This window comes from Populus euphratica, unplaced genomic scaffold (assembly GCF_000495115.2).
Source record: "Populus euphratica unplaced genomic scaffold, PopEup_1.0 scaffold423.1, whole genome shotgun sequence".
In the NCBI taxonomy this organism is placed as follows: Eukaryota; Viridiplantae; Streptophyta; class Magnoliopsida; order Malpighiales; family Salicaceae; genus Populus; species Populus euphratica.
This window is the reverse complement of record NW_011500314.1, coordinates 66,012-90,553: the sequence shown is the minus strand read 5'-3', so window position 1 is coordinate 90,553 and position 24,542 is coordinate 66,012. Positions and strand designations below refer to the sequence as shown.

Sequence of the window (24,542 nt, the reverse complement as noted above, 5' to 3'; positions counted from 1 at the left end):
TTTAGAATTAAATTATTGATAAGTATTGCATCTTACCATTCACATGCCACTAAAAAAGATGCACAACCATATACAATCCTAAAACATGATTTATGTGGTTGTTTCTTATATAATGATGCTATAATATTAATTTTCATTCGGTTATTGAAATTAACTTATTTTAGGTTTTTTAATGGATATTTACTTCTAAATAAAAAAATGATTAATATTGAGTCTATCACAGTTAATTAAAATTAACTTATTTTAGGTTTTTTAATGGATATTTACTTCTAAATAAAAAAATAATTAATATTGAGTCTATCACAGTTATTGGAATGGAAAAATTGATACAAATTATAATTAATATGAATCAAGTGTTGAGGTTCTAGTTAGAAATAGCTAATAATAAAATGAATCAATTAGCAAATAAAAAAAGATTTAAGTAAGAATTTATAAAAACAGATTGAATATCTTTGAAATTACAACCATCGCTCCCGAGAAGAACCTGAAGCTTAATCCAAAATATTATGGTCCTATGAAATCATTCAAGGGGTGGGGATTGTGACTCACAAGATAAAATTACCATAAGGAAGTTCAACCATCTTGTGTTTCATGTTTCCCTCCCAAAAGAGAGAATAAAAGAGGAAGTTGTAACTTCTTCAACATTATTAGTGATGGATGAATTAGAAAGGCGAAGGTTTGTCCTGTTGCAATCTTGGACATTAAGCTTATGAAGACAAAAAAAGATTATGGTGGTAGGATTAATTCAGTGGTTCGATTCATTTTCCATAGATGCTATACACAAGGAATTAGAAAAGATTAAGATGCAGTTTTCTAAATTTTTGCGTAGATTCTTTAAAGGGGAGGGTATCGTTATAATTCGCGCATGCAAAATGAAAAAATGACATGTAGAATTAAAAAGATCAATAAAGATGGTTAGAGAGTTAAGTTTTGTAAGCTTAGTACCCAAAAGGCAACCTTCAAACGGGTGTTTTAGTGTGCATTGACCTCGGACATTCAAAACCCTCAAATCCTTGGACTAGGTCTCCCAGCCCAAATAAGCAGACGACACACCGCACAGCACAGCACAGCACAGCAAACATGGGGACAGCGACAGCGATGGAGGTCGAGGAACCAAAATCAAAGAACCTCGGATTAAAAAACTCAATTCAAACGAACTTCGGCAACGACTACGTCTTCCAAATCGTCCCAAAGGATGACTGGTCATCAATGGCGGTTTCTCTATCGACGAAAGCAGTGAAGCTTTATTCTCCGGAGACAGGTCAGTTCCAAGGAGAGTGTAAAGGTCACTCTGATTCTATCAATCAAATTTCATTCTCCGTGTCATCATCTTCTTCGTCTCCGCATGTTTTGCATTCCTGCTCTTCTGATGGTACTATCAGAGCTTGGGACACCAGAACTTTCCAACAGGTACTACCCCTTTGCCTTTTCTTTTCATTCTCTGTACGTTTGTGTGTGTGTGTGTGTGTATGTATTTTCTTAATGCTTTGATTTTTGATGATTTGCAGGTTTCGTGTATAAGCGCTGGCTCTTCTCAAGAGATTTTCAGCTTTTCATTTGGAGGTTCTAATGATAATCTTCTTGCTGCCGGGGCCAAGTCTCAGGTTCTAAAAATTTCATATTAGTACATGTAATTCTAATTAAATAGATGTTCTTTCTTTTTTTATGTATTGTTTGATGATTTAGATATGGGTTTTTTGGAAATTCAGATACTTTTCTGGGATTGGAGGAACGGGAAGCAAGTTGCATGTCTGGAGGAATCTCATATTGAAGATGTCACTCAGGTTTCTTTCTTTCTTTCTTTAACTTGATAGGAAGTTTGTTTCATTTCTTATTGCTTAATTTTTCACATGACTATTTATTTAGAAAGTTTAAATACGAATTTCCAGTAGAACGTTAACCTAGGTTTGGTTTTGCAACTTCTATGGTTGAAGCTGAAGAATATGTGATTACATGTAGGAAGCTGCTCCAATATTGGTGGCGTTCACTCAGAATGTAATGCATTATTTTCTTCTTAATCCTAAGGTGTTTACAGTTGTGGTTGTGGTTGTGGTTGGATCATCATTTCTTTGTCATCATTTGTGACCTGGAATGTAGTTTCTTTTTACCCAAACCGTGATGCTCTTTGTGACTGCCTGAGATAACCAATTAGATAGTTTATTTTAGTTAAACAAATCAAAAGGTATAAAATCGAATGCCTTACAAAGATTTATAAAATTAGACTTAAAAATACAGTCATATGCCAGGATTTCTAGGGGGAAAACATTCATGAAGCGAGCCATTTATCACTGCTGGGTTATATAGTACTTACAAGATATATCTGCAACACACACACTTGATATACCATCAACATTATGGCACTGACATGGTGTTGTTCAAAATGGCTTCTATGCTTTTTTTTCTGGTATGCATTATATTGCCAGTTGACCTGAGCTGAAGCATCTGTTAACTATCAGCGATTTGTCTCTAAAGATTTGCCAAGTTCATATTTTCTGGACTGCTAGTGTTCCTGTTTACTAACTGGAATAATTTATGGATACATATTTTCATCCGTGAATTTTGTTTTTGTTCTATTTTGTCATGACTCGCTGACTTTTAACAGGTCCGCTTTGTCCCTGATAACCGAAACAAGCTTCTTTCAGCTTCTGTTGATGGATTGATGTGTATATTTAATACTGATGGAGATATCAATGATGATGATCATCTGGAATCGGTAAGTAAGTGCAGGCAATCATTACTGCGTAAATTCATTTCTAGTTTTACATGTATGAGTTCATGGAAAGATAAAACAAATTGTTAGGTATTTTATGATGTCCAAATGGCATACTTATCAAAGCAGTTGTTTGTCCGTTCAAGTAACAATTGCTGACAATTCCTTAATGTACTATATTCATCATAAGAGCAATACTATTCAACTCACAGTAACTATATTGTGGGTTGTGTATCATGCAACATGCTTGAAAAGGAAAACAAAGACATTTTGTTCTTTGGAAATGAAAAAAGAAAAGCATCAATTTTTTAGTTTATGGAAAACGTTTTTGAGAGTATAGTTGGGACATAGTCTTTCAATTTAAATTTTAGCCTGCAGCTGCAGTAAAGGTTGTATGCTTGAATTTAAAAAATAAAATTATGAAAGGGATGTAGTTGCATATGCAACTGATTTTTGAATTTTTTGTACAATGTTCCTTTAGTTTGTGTCTCCATTTTTCATTATATTTATTGCAATACATTCCCCGTTTGTTTGCTGGAAAGTAGTTTTTTTTTTAAAAGTGAATTATTTTCTGATGTTTGGTAGTGTAATGAAAAATAAGTTAGAAAACATTTTCCAATGTTTGGTTATGTCATAGAAAATGAGCAGGAAAATAACTTATTAATGTTTTATTTTTTTTAATTTTATTAAAATAATAAGGAACAAATCTTACAAATTAAAAGGTTGAATGAGAATGAAGTTGAAAAAAAAATAATTTCATAAATTATCTCAAATAAAATAAATAATAATCAAAATAATAAAGATCAAATCTAAAAAACTAAAACATTAAAAGATGAAGAAATTAAAATAATAAACAAACCACCCCGGCCCATAATACTTATAGTCTTTCCCCATGCATATTTCAGATGTAACTGTTACAATCTTGCAGGTGATTAATGTCGGTACTTCAATTGGGAAAGTAGGGTTTTTTGGAGAGACATATAAGAAGCTTTGGTGTTTGACATATATCGAAAGTTTAAGGTAATGTTGGTCTCTATTGGTTCTTCGTAACAGTGGAAGATGGTTTTATTATGCTGTCAGTGAAAAATGGAATTTTGCAAAATCATAAAAGAGAAAAAAAGGGACAGAGAGTTCGTGTAACCATGCATGTTACATCTAAAACTATCTTTTTAGTAAACTAGAATTCCCACCTAACCTTTGAATATTAACTTTTGTTCTTAAAAACAAAACTACAGTATTTGGGATTGGAAGGATGCAAGAAATGAAGCAAACCTGCTGGAAGCCCGTTCATTAGCCTCTGACAGTTGGACACTAGACCATGTAAGTTTTTCCCTTATGATGGAATCCACTTGTATTTAGTGGATTGCCAAAAACAAATGTATTTTTTGTCACATGCAGTGTATCTTTTCTGTAAATTGGATGTATCATAAACTGTTGTATTTAGATGATGTACTAGAACAAGCAGCTCTTCTAAGAGCAAGCAAAAATGGTTTAGAATTTGGTTATCGTTTTCTAGCTTATTTTCCAATCATATCTGAAATTTTCAAAGACAAAAATGGTTGAGAAAACTCAAACAGTTACTGTAACCATCAATTTTGGAGGCCAAAACTCACTCATGGTTTATGAAACTGTCCAAGATACAAGACATATGATGGTGCTTGTATTAACATCCCCACTGCTTATTGGGCATGTAATAAACTATTCTCAAGTTTAGGTTACTTGTCCTTGTAGTCATAAAAATTGTGCTCACTGATAAAAGTTTTGAGATTTCTGGTTTTTGTTTGAAGAGTTCTCAGGCTTCCATGTTTAAAAATTGTCATGTAGACTAAAGTTAAAGTTACTTGACCTTATTAGCAATGGAATTGACTATACTCAAGTTTTAGTTGCTCATCCTCGTATTAACAATATTGTAGACAAATAAAACTTCCTGAGAATTATGGTTAGAAGAGTCCTTAGGCTTCCATCTTTTGCAACATTTCTTGGTCATACAATGCTATGTAGAATTGAATACATGGATCAGAAGACTGAACAAAGTGGATATCTACTAATGTATGAATAGATGGACTACCGTTGGTGTTAATATTTTTTTTTTTTTCAATTGTGCTGCTGACTTCATATTCCTAGTTTAAACTGCTCTGATGTCTTGGCAGGTTGATTATTTTGTTGATTGCCACTACCCAGGAGAAGGTGAAAGTTTATGGGTAATTGGTGGCACTAATGCTGGTGCTTTAGGTTATTTTCCTGTAAATTATAGAGGAGTGGGGACAATTGGGTCTCCAGAAGCAATTCTTGGAGGCGGCCACACAGGTGTTGTCAGGAGTGTATTGCCCTTGTCAAGCATGAAGGGGAGACTCGCCCAAAGCCAGGGCATATTTGGATGGACTGGTGGTGAGGATGGTCGATTATGTTGCTGGTTGTCTGATGATTCTACTGAGATAAATCGATCCTGGATTTCAAGTGCATTGGTTATGAAACCATCAAAGGCTCGCAAGAAAAATAGGCATAATCCGTACTAGACAGCCTCCATGCGGTGTCTTCTCAAACTCCTACATCCCCTGTTTTCTCTAGTTTCTTTCAACATCTGTTTCTTTCGTTTTCCCTCTTTTTTTGGGCACTGTATTTTCAGTTTTGTAGTTTAAGAACATCATGGCGTATGCTGTGTATCATTAGTGAGTTCCAGCACAAAGCAATGGAGAGTGAAATGCCTGCCCGCCCTTTTTGCTTGAACTTGTTTCTCAGTTGAAATGCCTTGTTTCCTTTTCTTCTTGTTTTTTTGTTTTTTTTTTCAAAAATAAAGAAGGTTGGCAATTTATTGGGACGATATCACTGGGATTGGGATAGGTTTTATTCAGATGGTTGCTATTTAAAACTGGGTGTGAATATTTAAAACTCTTAACAGATGAATAATATTTAAAATATAATCCATGGATATTGATATTATATGTTTTAGATTAGATTAGAAATGAGCATAAGAAGCATTGTTAGAAAGTGCCCCTTCGGAATGTGACAGCAGAATAGCGGCTCCTACTGCAATGGCGGTCGCACAAGCTTTATACTGTTTGAGCTTTCATAAACAAGTAGCATTGTACCTAACAGACACCACGCGGTCCTGTACTTGACGCGGGACAGACAACCGTATCAAAAACCAGCCAGCAGGCTAAGGACCAGAGACGAGGGCGAGGGTTAAGCATTCAGGGTTTTTTTTTTTTTTTTAACTAATGAGCACCTTTTTTCTTTTTAGAGAAACCATAAGAGTTTTTGTAGTTTGTAGTGATATTTTCTACATTACAATAAGAGAAAAAAACCCTGCACTACAACTGGACCAAAATCGTCCAAAGATAACAGATAGCTTACTTGTTTTGAGCATCTAATATGTCCTCCCTCCAATCACCACTAATTATTTTTATTACTGTACTTGAATTTGACTTGAAAAGATTTTTTAATAATATTAATAAGTCACACAAACTTTGAAGAGTAAATCATAATTGTTATAAAAAATAAATAAGTCACACAAACTTTGAAGAGTAAATCATAATTGTCATAAAAAACAAGTAAATCACACACCAACTTTGTAACCTACTTCAATCATTGATGACTTTTCTTAATACAATTGAATTCATCTAGTTAAAAATTCAAAAACAAAAAATTTATAATATTGATGATATCATAATCAAAACTTGAGATCTCTTTCTTCCTCCCCTCTCCTTATGGAAATGTGATGTCCATTTCATAATTTCATTGAAATGTTGCTTTTCTAAATAACAAGTTTGAATAAAAAAATTTCAAACCATGTTTTTTTACTAATTTTTTTTTTAAAAAGTGCTAATGTTCAAAAAAAAATAATCAAAAGATAAACCAGAGAATCAACTAGTGAATGACTAAACCAGTAACGCAAGGCAAATTCACAGAAGGCAAATCAGAATACAAGCTCTTCAATTCTGTTTCTATGTAATGCTTCCTATACCTATATCAGTTCTGGAAATCAACCATTAAACAGAAATATGCTATAGAGAGCATTTCACATGGAAAATCGGGCCTAAAAGCAGCAAACTTGCCCCAGCAGATGGGCACCCATCGCCTGCTTTAGCCCCGGCCTCGGCCTGCACCTGTCACCAGAAAGTAAAATGAAATGCTGGCATTGGGTAGAATTAAGTTTCTGACAATATGATGCATGTGCTGACCAACAAAGCCACCGATCCAACCATTCATGATGCTAGAAAAAAGAGTAGCCCGTCAAATCACAAAGCTGTGTTCACTTTGAATACCAACAACTTGCAACTTGTGGCAATGTAATATGATGGTTTACATTTGATAATGTGTGCTTATAGCTAAAACGAATCGTGCAAGTTTTTTCTATTCAGTTACTCTAGTTAAGTCTTACCTCTGCTCCCACCAATCTTTCCACCTGGACCACCTCTGCCACGACCTCCACCCATGCTCTTAGCAGCTACATCTTCCAGGCCGCGCCCAATCCCTTTTGCAGGCCTTCCACCAGGACCATCTTCTCTACCTCTTCCTCTTCCACGCCCTACTCCAGGTGGCTTCCGATCTAAGAAAAAAGATCAGATCAAATAAATTTGCAAGGTTCTGCCTTTCTCAATGTGCAGAGCAGAAGGCAGAAAATTAAATCAATCAACCAACCAACAAAATCACAAATTTCAGCTTTTCTGAATTTGTAAAACACAAAGAACACAGAACTTGATGCAGAGCATAAAGTTGTATAAACAACTACAAAATAACCAAAACACTACTCAGTACAAGAATCTTCACATGCTAAGCTAACTTTCATCCATTTTAATAAAAAAAATAACAGTTCCACTGGTTTCAACTGACCAAGTTCCTGAAGACACTACGTTTCTTCCAAAATATTGCATTTCACTATCAATATCTCTTTATTCATTGACAGATTACAGTAAAAGACCATGATTTAGAAAAGGTAAAGCATACCTGAGCGACTCTTGATTTCTTCCTGAACTTTATCAATTACCTAAAAGACAAATGAAGAGCATTTGATGAGCAAAATAGCCATCAAAACATCAATAAGAACGAAGGAATGAGCCATACAGCAATAAAGACTCGACGGTTTCTCAAAGCATCAGTTTATTATCAAAATCTCTTCCAGTAACAAATTTCACAAACATATTGTAATCAGGGTACTATGAAGTGACAATGCTATCATGGAAATCTTGCAAAGCAGATAAAATCTACATATTTGACACCACTTTGGCCTGTTTTTGTCAGTGGTTTCACCCCTTTTCACGTGTCATTCATAGAATATGGTATTTACATATTTGAATGTCATATGGAAATTTCATGTTAGCTATTCTTCACAACTGGTTAAGAAAAAAAACATGGCAAACATAATAGGCACCTCATCAGGAACTCGAAGATACTTAATAGTATTCCCACGAATGTAGCATTCAGGCATCCGCCAAAACCTATCTCCATCCTACATCAAATCCCAGCCAAACCCAATGTGTCAGCCTCAGGGAAATAAAAACCCTTTTTTTTTTCAAAACAAAAACACCAAAAATTAAATAAATAACCAAAAACACTGGCACCTTAGAGGTACAGATAACTTCACGGAGATGGATGTTCATCCAAGTATCACAATTGACCAAATGCCCATTGTAAGTCTCTCCGTTTTTCAATTCCACCAACTGTTACAACATACAACCACCATGAATTACAAGCTGCATAAAAAAAAATGAAAAAAGGCCGTAAAACAAGGTATACAAATTTGCAGAAAATTCTGGATTCATATGGTCAAATGACACGACAAGAAAAACAGGCATCTCTTTCTTACCATTGGGTGGCCTTGAGCAGTCTTTAGTAAAGAAAGAGGAAGCTGCAGTTAACACACAAAAAAAAATATTAAGTGTCAAAGAAAACAAGAGAAAGACAGAAAGTTTTCAAATCAAAGACAGTTGAGATGGTTACCATGTTTTTTAGAGCAAAAAAGAAAAATCAAGCAACCTGCAAGAAAAGCCAGGGTCAATAACATAAAATGAACGCATCAAAAGGGGTGGGAAATTTTAAAATCTAAAACAGATCGAGGATATTAGGGTTAAAGAAAATTCGGTTTTTAGTTGTTAAAAACCTTGGTTTCTGAAGAGAATTTATCGAAGAAGATGAAGGGGTTTATGCAAAAGAGAGAGTGTAAGAGAAGAAAAGAATAGAAGGAGAGGAGATTGGAAATTTACCGACTAAAGCGATTTCAATGGAGAAGACGAGCGAGCAGCTTCGATCTCCCTAACTCTATTTGAAAATTGAAACACTAGCCAAGCGGGTGTTCCACTATTATTATAGAATTAGTATTAAAAATTAATATTGCTGTTGAATGTAGTTCTTTGTACCATTATTACTAATATTTTTCTCTCTTCCCACTAATAATTTACCTTTTAATTTATTAATATATCAAACATTTTAAAAAACCACTTTTTCACCTTTAAAAATTATACTTTAATAATTATTTCTATAATAATTTGTTCTCATTTTTAATTTCCTATCAAACGTTAGATAGCAATTATTATGTTGGTCAATAGCCATTAATTCAGTGCATGCTTATGATTTGGGTTGTAATATGTAAATTATGTGATGGGTAATTTTGCTAAGTTAATTTTTATTGCTTTCTAAGAATGAGTTAAATTGCTAAGTTTATGGAGATTTTGTTTTTGTGGTTCAGCTGGTTTTTCAGACTGTTTTTTATATGAAAAAATATAAAATTAATTTTTAAATATTTTTTAATGATTTTGATGTATAATATAAAATATTAAAAAAATATTATTTTAATATATTACCAGCTAAAAAGTAATTTTTACAAAAACCTTTTATCTACATTACAAAAAAAAACACATATATTAAATGTCATTATTTGTAAGCTATATCATAATTATTTTTTGTGAAATAAAAAAATGTAAGGATAAAAAGGAATTTGCACACTTACATGATTCATTTTATAATCCAATAAAAATGAAGTTAAACATATAATTTGATTATTTTATTGTTTTTTAGATTTTAATTTTGAATTTACACGGAGGTCAAGAATTTGGATCATCTATCGCAATATATTTGGATAAACTTCAAACTGTAAACTTAAGTTTGCTACTAAACAAGAATAAGATGCTCTAAAGTTTTCATTGCTAAGAAATTAAGAACAATTACAACTTCAGCTACAAACCTGGATTTGGGTTAAAATGTTTGGAAATGTAAACTAACTCGTGTTTTTAAAATACTTAAATTTTTTTATATATTTTGGATCGTTTTGATGAACTGATCTCAAAAATAATTTTTTTTAAATAAAAAAAATATCATTTTGATGTATTTTAGCTTGAATAATACTTTGAAAAACAACCGTAATCACACTCCCAAATAGACAAGCACAACAAACTAAAATAAGCATGATAACAACATAAGTAACTCTTAACATCGGCCTCCTAATTTGTGTAGAAAATAATTTACAATTAAACTTCAACTTTACTCCTTCTTAAACAAAGTGATGTGATGAACAAACTCCAATCATGCTTCTAATCTTCTCCAACACGGGTTCTTTAGGAGGTTTTATCATGAAAACAATAGCTTGGTCTTCACTCTTACAAAACTTCAACTCAATCTTACTATTTTTACATAGATTCCACAAAAAACAATATCTAACATTGATATGTTTACTCCTTCAATACATAACTAGATTTCTTAAAATTCTGATTATTGAAACATTATTGCAATAAATTATTAGTGAATCTTATTGTTGACTATCAAGAACTTTTAGCATCATTCCCAGCCAAATAGCTTGACTTTAATAATAGATAATGTCATAATTTGCTAGTTATTTGAGGGGCATGAAAATGCACCTAATCATATAAAAAAAAACATTTTCAGAAATGCTCTTATGATCATTAATTCTCCATGCATAATCATTGTCAATAAAACCAAGAAAACTCGACTTAATTTCATTTTTATAAAGGATTCTAAAATTAATTATGCCTTCAAGTAATAAAAGATTATATATTTTAGCTACCCTAGGATGCATTCTTGTATGACTCTCCATGTATTAACTTCATCGTGCTCATGGAATACATGATAACAGGCCTTATTGAAACCATATACATCAAAATTCCAACTATTTACTTGAAAGAAATAAGTGTTAATGTCATCTTTTTTGTTGTAAATAAGATCTTACTCAACTTCAATCCTATCTTTATTGGAGTTCCAACTGGATTACAGTTTAGCATCTGAAACCATTCCAACAATTCTAAAACATGTTTGTTTTAACAGATAAAAATATATTAGTCGGTAATTATACTACTTTTATACCAATAAAGTAGTGTATTGGTTCTAGATCACTTATATCAAACTCTTTTATCATAAACTTTTTGCATCATCAAACATATGGATGTTGTTTCCGGTATATATTAAAATATAAACATAAAAGTAAACAATTAGTATTTTACCTTTATTATCAACCTTAACATAAAAATTTTGCTCATATAGATACTTTTGAAAACTTGTTTGACAAAGTATGCTTCTATGTAGTCATACAAAGCTCGTTGGTACTTGTTTTAACTTATAAAATGCTTTATTTAATCCAACAACCTTATTCTCTTTGCCTTGTTATACATAACCTAAAGGTTGGTCTACAAACATGTGTTCTTACAATTCATTGTGTATAAGAGCAAATTTTACATGTAGTTGAATAGGCTAAGAGTTCTGAGTTGTGAGAGAGATTATCAAATGAATAGTGTTTTGCCTTGCAACTAGGATAAACACTTCTTTATAGTCGACACCATATTTGTGCTTGTATCTTTTCTTTTTTTTTTATCAAATAGGCCTTGTGCTTGCCCACTTCTCCTTTCTAATTTAGTGTGGTTTTATAAACCCATTTCACATTGATGGTCTTCTAACTTCTAGGCAAATTAATTAACTCTAATGTGTCATTTTTCTTAATAAACTTAATTTTAGCATCCATTGCCTTTTTTTTTTTCATTTTAAGTCCTCAATTACTTCTTCAAATATGAGAGGATTAAAATCTACAAATAAAGTAAAATGTGCGATGGTATTTGAGAGTTGATGTCCACTTACATAATCAATAATCCAAGTTGTTCTCTTTCTTGAACATTGATTTTGAGGTGGCTAATCATCTATAGGCTGAATATTTACAGAAAATATTTCACTAAAGGACTGCTGCTGCATTTCAATCTTATTATCTATAATAGCAGAGTTTGTTGGAAGTTACAGTTGTTACTGATTGCCTTCTTCAATCGAGTTCCATATATTTTCTTCATTAAAAACTATATCTTTGCTTGTAATCACCTTTTTAACAACTAGGTTGAATAATTTGTAGGCTTTTAAATGTTTTGTAACTTTAAAGAAGAAATATTTTGCACTTTCATCATTGAGTTTCTTCCTTTTTTCATTTGGAATGTGTGTAAATGTTATGCATCCAAACTTTTTATAGTGATCCACAACTACTTTTTATCTATTTCAAGCTTCCCCAATATCATATTTCTAAAAAAAACAATGTAAGGCATTTGTTCAATATATAAATGGACCATAAGATTGTTTCAGGTAAAAAAAAAAAAAAGGAAATTCCCCCTTAACCAACAAGCTTCTAACCATATTAAGAATGATTCGATATTTTCTCTCAAATAAACCATTTTAAATATGTCAAATACGAAACAAGAGAGTTATAAAATTATGTCATTAAACACTCTAATGATCTATATTGAGTAATATATCATTAGTGATTAACATGGTTATATATTGTATTTCAAAATCAAGTATATAGTGTTAATTATGTGCTTATAATTTGTTAATTGATTTTATATCAAATATCTTAATAAGAATACATCTACTATCTAACTCACATCACATGTAAATTGACAAGGAAGCATGCCCGCACGCTATAGCATGGGAGCCTTTTATTTCCATAAAAATATCAAAAAAATAATATAAGATCCTAAGAAATTAGATTATAAGGCAAACTTAAGAGAATTGGGTGAGGATGCCGGATTAAGGGGGTTGAGATCGTCCGAGTCCTGACCCAAAAGGGTAAGGGTCCTTAGTTGGACCTAAACTGTTTGGGTTTAGAGTCGTGGTCGAACCTAAGAGAGTTGGGTGATGGGACCGTGTTTGACCTAAAGGGGTTGAGGTTGAGTTAGTGTTGTGACCCAAGGGGGTTTGGGTCCTTCATGCCCTGACCCAAAATGGGTTGGGGTGGGTCCGGACCCAAGGGGGTTTAGGTTTGGATACTTCCCTGTCCGAACCTAAAATGGGTTAGGGTTACGTTTGGCCATGTTCGGACCCTAAATGGGTTGAGGTGGAGTTGGAGTTCGAACCCAAAAGGATTATGGGCTAGGTCCACGTCTAGACCCAAGGGGGTTTGGGTGTGGGTCATTTCGAGTCCAGACCTAAAGAGGTTTGGGTTAGGGTCCACATCCAGACTCAAAGGGTTGGGTTTGGGGTTAATGTCTAAACCCAAAATGGATTTGGGTCCTTCCCTATCCGGATCCAAAAGGGTTGGGGGTTGTGTCCGTGTCCTGACCCAATAGGATTTGGGGCTAAGTGAGTGTCCAGACCTAAGAGGGTTTTGGTTTGGGTCCCTTTATGTACTAACCCAAGGGGGTTTGGGTCCTTCTGAGTATGGACCCAATGTGGGTTAGGTTGAGGAGTGGGTCCTTCCTTGTTCAGACCTCAAATGGGTTAGGATGAGGTCAAAGTCTGAATCCAAAAGGATTAGGGGCTAGGTCTATGTTCAAACCCAAAGGTGTTTGGGTTTAACTCTTTCAGTTTTCGAACCCAAAGAGGTTTGGGTTGGTTTAGAGTTCAGACCCAAGTGGGTTGGATTTGGGCTTAGTGTCCAGACCCAAAATGGATTTCGATATGGGTCTTTCCTTGTCCAAACCCAAGAGGGTCGTGGGATAGGTCTATAGTCGTACCTAATTAGGTTGGGGGCTAGGTCTATGTCCAGATCTAAGGGGTTTAGGTCCCTTCATGTATGAACCCATAAGGGTTTGGGTTTGGGTTTGGGTCCTTCTGAGTTTGGACCTAATATGGGTAGGGTTGGTGACACGACTAAAAGATTGATGTCTTCTCCCAAGTGTAGGAGTGTCGAAGTAATAAATAACTCAGCAAGACTAGGGTCAAACCACAAGGAGGTTAATTGTATAAATTATAGATGACAATAATACAACAACAACAACAACAATAATAGTAATAGTAATAGTAATAGTAGTATTAATAATAATAATAATAATAATAATAATAAAGAAGGAGAAGAAAAAGAAGAAGATGAGAACTTTGAGATGAAATATTAATGTAAGGATTAAACAATAAAAATAACAAATATCAAGGTTAGATGTTTCACTAATGGTATGTGACACGACTAAAAGATTGATGTCTTCTCCCAAATACAGGAGTGTCGAAGTAATAAATAACCCGGCAAGACCGGGGTCGAACCACAGGGAGGTTAATTGTACAAATTATAAACGACAATAGTACAACAACAATAATAGTAGTAATAACAATAATAACAACAACAATAATAATAGTAATAACAATAATGACAATAATGACAATAACAATAACAATAATAACTATAATAATAATAATAATAATAATAATAAAAGAGAGGAAGAAGAAGATGATGAGAACTTGGAGATGGAAAATTAATGTAAGGATTAAACAATAATAATAACAAATGTCAAGGTTAGAGGTTCCATTAATGGTATATCAAACAAGTATAGTATAAACTATTATTATTGAATTGGAAACCACACACAAAAGAGGTTCCAATCAGATTATATATTGTTAATATGATTACATTAGTCATCTTATTCAATTAATGCTAATACTTGTAAATCTCGTCAAGCATTCATGATTATAACTTATGTTAACAACAAATCAAGTTCCTTTCATAGCTCAGGTGTCGGTTATACCATACATTATAGGCTATGAAAGTGCCAAGCATTTGTTGTACCAAGTGTTATACAACATAAATCAAGATTAGTCATTTAACAAGCAAAGTATTAAAGAGTGAACAAGATAACAAATATAAAACATGTTAGTATCAAACATTAAAGTCCATATTAAGTTTACATTATACTTATTCTTACACCATTAGTGTAACTTTTTCACCTTGACATAACTAACTTAGCTAGACATAATGAAAGAAAGCAAAATAGATAAACAAAATAAGAACATAAAAGTTAACTAAGTAAAGGAAAGGAAATGAAAGGCATAAACTTAATATTAATGAAAGCAAAGCATAAACATTACAAAAAATACAAAGAGAGAAAGGAAGAGCATGATCTTGATCTGGAAACCAAGATGCCTAAATGCATGGCAAATGCCTTCTTTTATAGGCCAAAATTGGGAACTATTGATTTGATGACTAATTGATAAGCGGGTGGCCAACTTTTGACTTGGTGACAATCCTTATCTTCTCTTGTCTGCCCAAAACGTCATTGATAACGTCAAAACTGGAGCCAGTTTCAAACATGAAAGTTGTAGGACATTGTCTCAGCTTTCGTGTGTAAAGAATTCAGCTCATTTGGACTTTTAGAACTCTAGATATGGCCAAAATACTGAACAGTGCTCGGGCTGGAAGACAGATTCGGGCTTCTTTGTTGTTGCTACAATTTGGACTTGAAAATGGCCTTTTTAGATCTTAGGCTCCATATGAAAGTTGTAGACCTATGTCTTACCTTTCCATCCATATAAATTGGTACTAAATATGAGATATATAGCTCCAGATATAACCCAATTACCGAACAGTGTTCTGGTTTGGATTGCACCGACATCTCTTTTCTAAGTTTGGCCATCTCTTTATCCTTACAATTTAAGTTCTTAAAGTCATCAATCAATCCTTTCATTTATGTGATAGGCCTGCATTTAAAATGAACATTTACCACAAATTAAAGATATCTTATATTATTAGATATATTATTATAAAACATGCTTTGGTTAAGGAGTTATTGATACTTCAAGTGCAAAATGATGATATAAAACCATGATAAAAATGCACTTTTAAGTACTAATCACACCCCCCAACCAGCTTATTACTAGTCCCTAGTAATCAAAGCGTAAAATAGAAAAATAATTTGCAAATTCCACAAAGCAAAGTATTCATCATTTAACTTCCATTAATCTATCCAGATAAAGAAACTCTCATTAAATTTATATATCTGCTCAATACCTCTTAACAAGATATTAATAAACCTTTCTTTTGTGCTCAATGTATCAACACATAATTATGGGGCTTTTCTTGGAAGAAAACAAAATTTTTGTTCTAATGTTTAAGGTTAACTTCCTTGGGCTGAGATTATTATTTTTGTCTTTTTTTTTCTTTTTCTTTTTTAAATATATATACATATAATTTAAAAACATCATGTATCTTTAACCCATGTAACGAGCTTTCAGCTAATGACTCCCAGACCAGTTGGTCTTAGGGCATTAGGTGTTAAGACACCCCTACGAGCTTAGTAACTCGGGTCGTAGATACTGATATGTAGATAGTGCAATGTTTGATTTCCTTAAGCTTTTCTCCTCAACCCATGTAACAAGCGTTGGGCCAATAGCTCCCAACTCAGTTGACTTTAGGGTATTAGGTGTTAAAACACCCCTTTGGGCTTAATTGCTTAGGTTAGGGAGGCTACGAAACCAAACTTATCTACATTTTTATTATCATCATTTTTTATTTTTCTTTTTTTTCTTTTTTTTCATGTTTTTTTTCTTAATTATATACAATCCTTTTCCCTTAGTTGTTATCTTTAACAAAAGAACATAAATAATGTAATAATCCAATATGCAACCCACAATCATATGTTAAAGTGTGTGTGTGTAAATTAAGGTTTAAGAATACATGTTAAATAAGTATGTGAGCAGAATTAAGTGATAACAATGCGAGAGTTTGTAAATCTGAATATTTCAAGAAGTATTATAATAGACCTTGTTAAGAATGGTTACTAAGATGTGTCTCAAGAGTCACTTTAACAAAAGATCTCCTTTACTCTGCCATCCTAGTAACAACAATTATGCACATGCTTTATGAAATGAAAAACAATTTTTTTTTTTATCAACTACTACCCTCTCCCCCCCAACCAAAATGAGACATTGTCCTCAATGTTTTAAGGTAGAAAGATAGAGTATAGAAGATATCACCTGAAATAACAAACACCGACAAACCTGAAACACACTAAAACAAAAATAAGAAATAACAAAACACAATAATAAAACCAAAAGACACAAAAATTCACAAATGAAGGCTCAAATCCAATCTAAGCTTTTTACGGCTTTCCTTAGATGACCAATTTAAGCGACTCATGGAAGGATCAATCACAGGAATGAAACATTGTAGTTGGTCAATCAATTGTTCAGCAGTAGCAGCAGAGATTATGATTTGTCGTGTAGAAGATGTTAGAAATTCCTGTTCCACAGCATGATCAAGAAAAGACAACAATTTATCATAATAACCATTAACATTTAACAAACCTATGGGTTTATGGTGAATGTGTAGTTGAGCCCAAGAGGAAATATCCAATGTGCCTAGACCACCTGGTAAAGCAATGAAGGCATCAGCATGGTTAAACATTGCATTCATTCGAGCTGACATTGTGGAGACCTGAAGTTCCTCTCCAATTGTTTTTCCAATGATGTCCCCTTGTGCTAAAGCTTCGGGGACGACCCCCAAAACTTGACTACCTCCTAAAAATGCAGTTATTGACACACCTCCCATTAACCCAAGACTGCCTCCCCCATACACTAAATGAATCTTTCTCTCATCTAGCACCTGACCAAGATGATTTGCTGATTCTAAAAACTCCTTTTCTTTCCTAGGACTAGATCCACCGAAAACACAAATATTTCTTATTTGATGACCTGAGGAACTTGCCATTTCTACACACTTCTGTATTTGTTGAATGTATGGGTTAAGTAGAAATGAAAGGAAGGAAGAGAGGGTTTTATAGATGAGAAATGAGAAAGGCAATCATAACACCTATATGTAGGTCAACTGGAGTCTCACACTCTCTCTCTCTCTTTTTATTTATTTATTTATTTACTTTTTGAAAAAGCATGTGTATGTACAGGTAGTTATGATTGTGGCTCACATCTTCCCTTGGTTTTACATTCAAGAACGGCTTAAACGCCCTCTATGGGTCGGGGATAGGCTTCCCATCTAGTTTTCTTAAAAACTGGCAAACAGGGTCTTTTTTAGTCAGATTCCTAAGACTAAGTCGATCATGTTCTTTATGAAATAGTGGCCATAAATCATGAATTACATGATGCACATCTCCACTAGGATGCGTCTCAAGAGTCTAGAAGATTATCTAAAGACTCCTTACTCAGGCCATCCTTAATGAATTGTATTTTATCTTCACGGTTTATAGATACCATTCCTAAAGAACGACATTGTGTATTACAAGTCCATCTAGCACATCGATGACAGACTTCTAGTCGTTTTACACGACATTTCTTTGCAAAAGTGCTTTTACCTGTTCCAGGCATGTGTGAAATGAAAAAGTTAGAGGACTCACCTGATAATCGGACCTTTGCTTCAATCAACCAGCAAATATCTTCAGGAATTCCATGATTCATTAACAATCTCAATCTTGCACATCTAGCACGGTAAATTTTTGTAATCGCATTCTGAGGCAGAGCGGGAAAATACTTTTTCAATTTTTCAAGATTAATGTCCATTTTCAAATGAGAATTGGAAGAGAGATTCAAAGAATTGCACAAATATATGCACAAATATCAGTTATTGTGAGAAACTGAAAGAACCGACTTAAATCACGGAGTACCGTTGTCCGCCATTTGACCGGGGTGAGAGAAACTAGCAAAAATCACTAAAAAAAAAACACAAAAAAGAAAATGTGAGAAAAACAAAATAATCAACCTTTATCTACAAGATCATTCAAATCAGCTGATTCATTTTCACTAGGAAAATTATCAAAGTAAGCTTTCAAACAATGTCCATTTTCCTTAAAATCATTGTCATTCATTGAATTCTCAATATCACAGGCCCATAAGGATTGGTCCATCTTAATCTTAGCTCTTTAGGGAATGCATAGAGTTGAGAATCATAAAACAAAACTTTTTGACCAGTGTCAATTTTTTGACAATTTTCACAAGTTTTGCCTAATGCATGTGTGTCCTTGAACATGGTGAGCCAATAAAATCCATTTTGAAAGATTTTTGCAGTAGTCTTTTTTGACGAGAAATAACTTCCACATGCTTCAAAATGACAAAGTTTAATGACACTACTTACCTTATTATCAGGAATGAATCTTTGAAATATTTCATCAGGACAATATTTGAATAAGTTAGGGTCATCACAATAAAAGCTCTTCACTTCGTTCAAAAACTTTTCTTTGTCTTGAGTACTCCAATCAGCTGGCAAATCTCCTAAAGCAAAAAAATTGATATTTTTATCATACCAAGGTATTGGACTAAGAGAAAGTAAGGATTCGTTAGGAAAGTAATCATCGATTGGTGTGATGTTAGATATCGAATCTGTTGTCACTGTTGACAAAAGATTCGCATCAACATTTTCTGTGCGTTTGTTATCCATGATTTCTTCCTCAGAATAAATCATTTGCAAATCTTCAGATTCATCTAACTCATTTTTACATAAAGTAGATTCAAGTTGATCATAAACTAATTCATCAATATGATCTACTTCTTGTAAATCATTATCATCTCCAGGTTGCTTGCAAATGTTGAAAATATTCATCTCCAATGTCATGTTTCCAAATGATAGCTTCATCAGTCCATTCCTACAATTAATCAATGCGTTAGAGGTTGCAAGAAACGGACGTCCTAAAACTGGAGCCAGTTGCAAACATGAAAGTTGTAGGTAATTGTCTCAGCTTTCTTGTGTAAAAAATTCAACTCATTTGGACTTCAAGAACTCTAGATATGGCCAAAATACTGAACAGTGCTCGGGCTGGAAGATAGATTCGGGCTTCTTTGTTGTTGCTACAATTTGGACTTGAAAATGGTCTTTTTAGATCTTGGGCTCCATATGAAAGTTGTAGGCCTATGTCTTACCTTTCCATCCATATAAATTGGAACTAAATCTGAGATATATAGCTCCATATATGACCCAATTACAGAATAGTGTTCCGGTTTGGATTGCACCGACATCTCTTTTCTAAGTTTGGCCATCTCTTTATCCTTACAATTTAAGTTCTTAAAGTCATCAATCAATCCTTTCATTTATGTGATAGGCCTGCATTTAAAATGAACATTTACCACAAATTAAAGATATCTTATATTATTAGATATATTATTATAAAACATGCTTTGGTTAAGGAGTTATTGATACTTCAAGTGCAAAATGATGATATAAAACCATGATAAAAATGCACTTTTAAGTACTAATCAGTATGTCAAACAAGTATAGTATAAACTCTTATTATTCAATTGAAAACCACACATAAAGGAGGTTCCAATCAAATTATAAATTGTTAACATGATCACATTAGTTATCTTATTCGATTAATGCTAATACTTGTAAATCTCGTCAGGCATTCATGATTATAATTTATGTTAACAATAAATCAAGTTCCTCTCATAGCTCAGGTGTCAGTTATACCATACAGTATGGGATATGAAAGTGCCAGCTATTTGTTGTATCAAGTGTTATACAACATAAATCTAGATTAGTCATTTAACAAGCAAAGTGTTAAAAAGTGAACAAGATAACAAATACAAAACATGTTAGTATCAAACATTAAAGTCCATATTAAGTTTACACTATACTTATTCTTACACCATTAGTGTAACCTTTTCATCTTGACATAATAAACTTAACTAAACATAATGAAAAAAAATAAATAAATAAACAAAATAAGAACATAAATAAGATAAAAATTAACTAAGTAAATGAAAGAAAATGAAAGACATAAACTTGATATTAATGAAAGCAAAGAATAAACATTACAAAAAATACAAAGAGAGAAAGCAAAAGCATGATCTTGATATGAAAACCAAGATGCCTAAATGCATGAAAAATACCTCCTTTTATAGGCTAAAATTGAGAATTATTGATTTGATGACTAATTGATGAGTGGGTGACCAACTCTTGACATGGTGACAATCCTTATCTTTTATTGTCTGCCCAAAACATCATTGATAACGTTCAAATTAGAACCACTTGAAAAAATGAAAGTTATAGGAAATTGTTTCAGCTTTCTTGTGTAAAAAATTAAGGTTATTTGGACTTCTAAAACTCCATATATGGGCCAAATACTGAACAGTGCTCGGGCTGGAGGACAGATTCAGACTTCTTTGTTATTGCTATAATTTGGACTTGAAAATGACCTTTTTAAATCTTGGGCTCCATATAAAAGTTGTAGACCTCTGTCTAACCTTTCCTTCCATATAAAGTAGACCTAAATTTATAATCTACAGCTCCAGATATGACCTAATTACCGAATAGTATTCTGGTTTGGACTGCACCGGCATCCATTTTCTAAGTTTGGCCATCTCTTTGTCCTTTCAATTTCAGTTCTTAAATTCATCAATCAATCCTTTTATTTATATGATAGGCTTGTATTTAAAATGAATATTTACCATAAATTAAATATATCTTATATTATTAGATATTTTATTATAAAACATGCTTTAATTAAAGAGTTATTAAGAACTGAAATTGAAAGGACAAAGAGATGGCCAAACTTAGAAAAGAGATGTCGGTGCAATCCAAACCGGAACACTGTTCGGTAATTGGGTCTATCTAGAGCTGTAGATCTCAGATTTAGATCTATTTTATATGGATGGAAAGGTAAGACATAGGCCTACAACTTTCATATGGAGCCCAAGATTTAAAAAGGCCATTTTCAAGTCCAAATTATAGCAACAATAAAGAATTCTGAATGTATCTTCCAGCCCGAGCACTGTTCAGTGTTTGACCCATATCTGGAGTTCTAGAAGTTCAAATGACTGAATGTTTTACACAAGAAAGATGAGACAATTTCCTACAACTTTCATGTTTTCAAGTGGCTCTAATTTTGACGTTATCAATGACATTTTGGGCAGACAAGAAAAGATAAGGATTGTCACCAAGTCAAGAGGTGGTCACCCACTTGCTATTAATATTGTTGTTGTTGTTGTTATTACTATTGTTGTTGTTTATGATTTGTACAATTAACCTTCATGTGGTTCGACCTCGGCTTACCGGGTTATTTATTACTTCGATACTCCTGCACTTGGAAGAAGATATTAATCTTTTCGTCGTGTCAGGGGGCTTGAGTTTTGGTCTTTCCATTCTGGACCTTAAAGAGTTTAGGATGGGTTCGAAGTTTGGACTCAAGGGGTTTAGGTTTGGCGTCAGCGTCCAAACCTAAAATAGGTTTGGGTGTAGGTCCTTTTATTTTTGGAAAAAAAAAGGTTAGGGGATAGCTATGTGGTTAGACTAAATGGGGTTTGGGTCCATCGTGTCTAGACCCAAAAGGATTTGGGTTTGGGTTTGGGTTTGGGTTTGGATGCTTCCATGTCGAGACCCAATACGAGTTAGGGTTAGGGTAGGGGTCTGGACCTAAGGGTTTTTGGGTTTGGGCCTGTTGGTGTTTGACCTAAAAGGTTTGGGTTCGGTGTAGAGTCCAACCTAAAGGAATTGGGTTTGAGTCATCCGTGTCAGGACCTAAAATAGGTTTTGGGTATGGGCCCTTTCCTATTCGAACCTAAGAGGGTTTAGATTTGGGTCCTTCCATGTCTGGATCCAAAGAGGTTAAGATGGGTTCAGAGAGTGGACCCAAGGAGTTTAGGGTCAGCAGCCAGATCAAAAATGAATTTGGGTGTGGGTCCTTCCATTTCTGAGCCTAAGAGGATTGAGGGATAGCTTTGTGGCTGGACCTAATAGGGTTAGAGGTTGGGTCCGTGCCCAGACTTGAAAGGGTTTGAGTCCTTTGTTTCCAGACCTAATAGGGTTTGGATTGGGGTACTTTTGTGTTTGGGTCTAAAGGGGTATGGGATGAGTTCGGAGTCTAGACCTAAAAGGTTTGAGTTTGGGGTTAGCGTTAGAACCCAAAATGGGTTTTAGTGTGGATCTTTTCCTGTCTGGATCCAAGAAGATTAGGGGATGGGTCCATAGCTGGCAATGGAGTTGGGGTTTGTGTCTTTCCATAACCAAACCTAAAAGCATTTGGGTTGGGTTTGAGATATGTATCCAAACTCAAGACATGTGGGTTTGGACGTTTTACCCAACAGAAGGGAGTCCATGTTAATAGACCTACTGGCCTAGTTGGACAGTCTGGTTCGTGTGTTTTGGCCCAGCACCAAGACATGACAATCCAAACGCCAGTTGTTCACGGCCTGAGGGCTCAACCCCCCCTGCAACTTTGAAACTTTTGTGACTGAGAATGATTGCTCTTGCACCATGTGTCTGTGCCTCAGGTTGCAACATATAATATTTTCATAAAATATGCAATTTATGATGTAACGAGTTTTAGTGAACGATACATATATTTATCACTATTTTAATTTATAGTATAATGAGTCTTGATTAACAAAATTTTTTCCACGTGATTTAATTTTATATATAATATAAAAATATTATTTATAATACTAAGGAAATAGCATACTAGTTTTATATTATATAATTCAATCATCATTATTATTAGACGTTTATAATTATAAATTAAACCTCAATTATAAGGTAAAATTAGAAACTTGGATTTACATTTACAACAATAACAACATTGCTGTTGTTATTGTTGTTGTTATTATTAGAAAAATACCATAGTTTAATCGTAAATGCGTGAACTGAATTAACAAATAAGTTATATATAAGATATTACAAGTTTTCCATTTTAAGTGAAATATTATCGGCTTGTCACCAACTCTCTACGCATCTCTAACTCCTCTGTGCATTTCTTCTCTAATCTCAATTCCAACTCCATCTTTTTGATTAATTTGTGTCTTGTCTTGCTTATTATTTTTTTGAATCGAGACAGATACATCGTGTCAAAAGGGATTGGGGTTGTGGTGTTCAGAGATGGAGAAAGGGGATTGTCAGGTTGTGTGATGAGGCTATGATAATAAATGGATTGTTGGGTCGTATTAATGTTTATGGTGGTGTTTTCAACTGCGTTATTTGGGGCGGGTGAAGTTGGCGAGAAACTAGAAGAAGGATGGGTGTTGTGCCAGTCTTAACAGGTTCCGTTGGTGGTGTCAGCGTCGTGGGGAAGAGACATTCGTGGAGTTGAGTTTGTGTGGCTTGCAACAATTATTTTGGTGGAGAGAGAGAGAGTCCTGGGGAGCGAGGAATGAGCTTTCAGAATTTGATGGCAACAATTTAAATATTTTTTAATATTAAAAACATCTATTAATTTAATGCTTTAAAAATCATCTCATTACATATAAAAAACACAAGGTGCTGTTTCATCATCATCGTCATCACATCAGCCATCCCTTTCTTATCATCGTTTTCTCTATCAATTTCAATTTTTGAAAACCGCAAAGCTTCTCTTTCTTTTTTTAAATTGAATAAGCAGAAAATGGATGTGATGACTCATTCTTCCACGTTCCTTCTTCCCGGCAACGACCACAGCTCCCGTGTTACCTACGCACTTGTTGTCCTTAACCAGCGCCTTCCCAGATTTACTCCTATTCTCTGGGACCACGGTTCAGTATCCCTCGTGGCTTTCTCTTTCTTTGCCAATTGCCTGCCTCCTTGCATGCGTGAGCGTGACAAAGGTTTTTTCTTTTGGTTTTTGGCGGTGTGTAACAGCACAGGTGCGGGTGTGTGCTGATGGAGGTGCCAATCGGGTGTTCGACGAAATGCCTCTCTTGTTCCCCCGCGACGACGCTCCTTGTTTTCGGCTCCTGGTAC

The 24,542-nt window shown here is 34.0% G+C and overlaps 3 protein-coding genes across 3 annotated transcripts in view; 2 read left to right on the top strand and 1 right to left on the bottom strand.

The window, feature by feature from the left end:
- The first annotated feature begins 950 nt into the window (after window positions 1-950).
- LOC105113543 (WD repeat-containing protein 89 homolog) lies at window positions 951-5,533 on the top strand. Its single transcript, XM_011009747.1, has 7 exons — window positions 951-1,410; window positions 1,509-1,604; window positions 1,710-1,784; window positions 2,603-2,713; window positions 3,639-3,730; window positions 3,946-4,030; window positions 4,861-5,533. Exons 1-7 carry the CDS (start codon window positions 1,081-1,083, stop codon window positions 5,224-5,226), a joined length of 1,155 nt encoding a protein of 384 aa, XP_011008049.1. The 5' UTR covers window positions 951-1,080; the 3' UTR covers window positions 5,227-5,533.
- Window positions 5,534-6,548: 1,015 nt separating this feature from the next.
- On the bottom strand, window positions 6,549-9,021 carry LOC105113542 (probable U6 snRNA-associated Sm-like protein LSm4). The gene is made up of 8 exons (XM_011009745.1): window positions 8,914-9,021; window positions 8,651-8,686; window positions 8,517-8,558; window positions 8,272-8,370; window positions 8,082-8,159; window positions 7,658-7,697; window positions 7,092-7,259; window positions 6,549-6,816 (listed from the first exon to the last, which is right to left on the bottom strand). Exons 2-8 carry the CDS (start codon window positions 8,651-8,653, stop codon window positions 6,794-6,796), a joined length of 453 nt encoding a protein of 150 aa, XP_011008047.1. The 5' UTR covers window positions 8,654-8,686; window positions 8,914-9,021; the 3' UTR covers window positions 6,549-6,793.
- A 15,174-nt stretch (window positions 9,022-24,195) lies between these two features.
- LOC105113538 (thiamine pyrophosphokinase 1-like) overlaps window positions 24,196-24,542 on the top strand; it is a 2,970-nt gene continuing 2,623 nt past the window's right edge. The window contains exons 1-2 of the mRNA XM_011009742.1: window positions 24,196-24,334; window positions 24,441-24,538. Coding sequence (XP_011008044.1) covers window positions 24,208-24,334; window positions 24,441-24,538 — 225 coding nt within the window. The 5' untranslated portion in view covers window positions 24,196-24,207. The remainder of the gene's footprint in view (window positions 24,335-24,440; window positions 24,539-24,542) is intronic.

What these genes read in the sequence shown, in the direction of transcription:
- LOC105113543 (XM_011009747.1), top strand. Translation starts at nt 1,081, where the DNA reads ATGGGGACAGCGACAGCGATGGAGGTCGAGGAACCAAAATCAAAGAAC. An exon ending in CTGCCGGGGCCAAGTCTCAG is followed by an intron (nt 1,605 to 1,709) that starts GTTCTAAAAATT and finishes TTGGAAATTCAG; the next exon opens with ATACTTTTCTGGGATTGGAG. An exon ending in ACATATATCGAAAGTTTAAG is followed by an intron (nt 3,731 to 3,945) that starts GTAATGTTGGTC and finishes ACAAAACTACAG; the next exon opens with TATTTGGGATTGGAAGGATG.
- LOC105113542 (XM_011009745.1), bottom strand. An exon ending in AAGTTATCTGTACCTCTAAG is followed by an intron (nt 8,160 to 8,271) that starts GTGCCAGTGTTT and finishes GATTTGATGTAG; the next exon opens with GATGGAGATAGGTTTTGGCG. An exon ending in AGAAATCAAGAGTCGCTCAG is followed by an intron (nt 7,260 to 7,657) that starts GTATGCTTTACC and finishes CTTTTTTCTTAG; the next exon opens with ATCGGAAGCCACCTGGAGTA.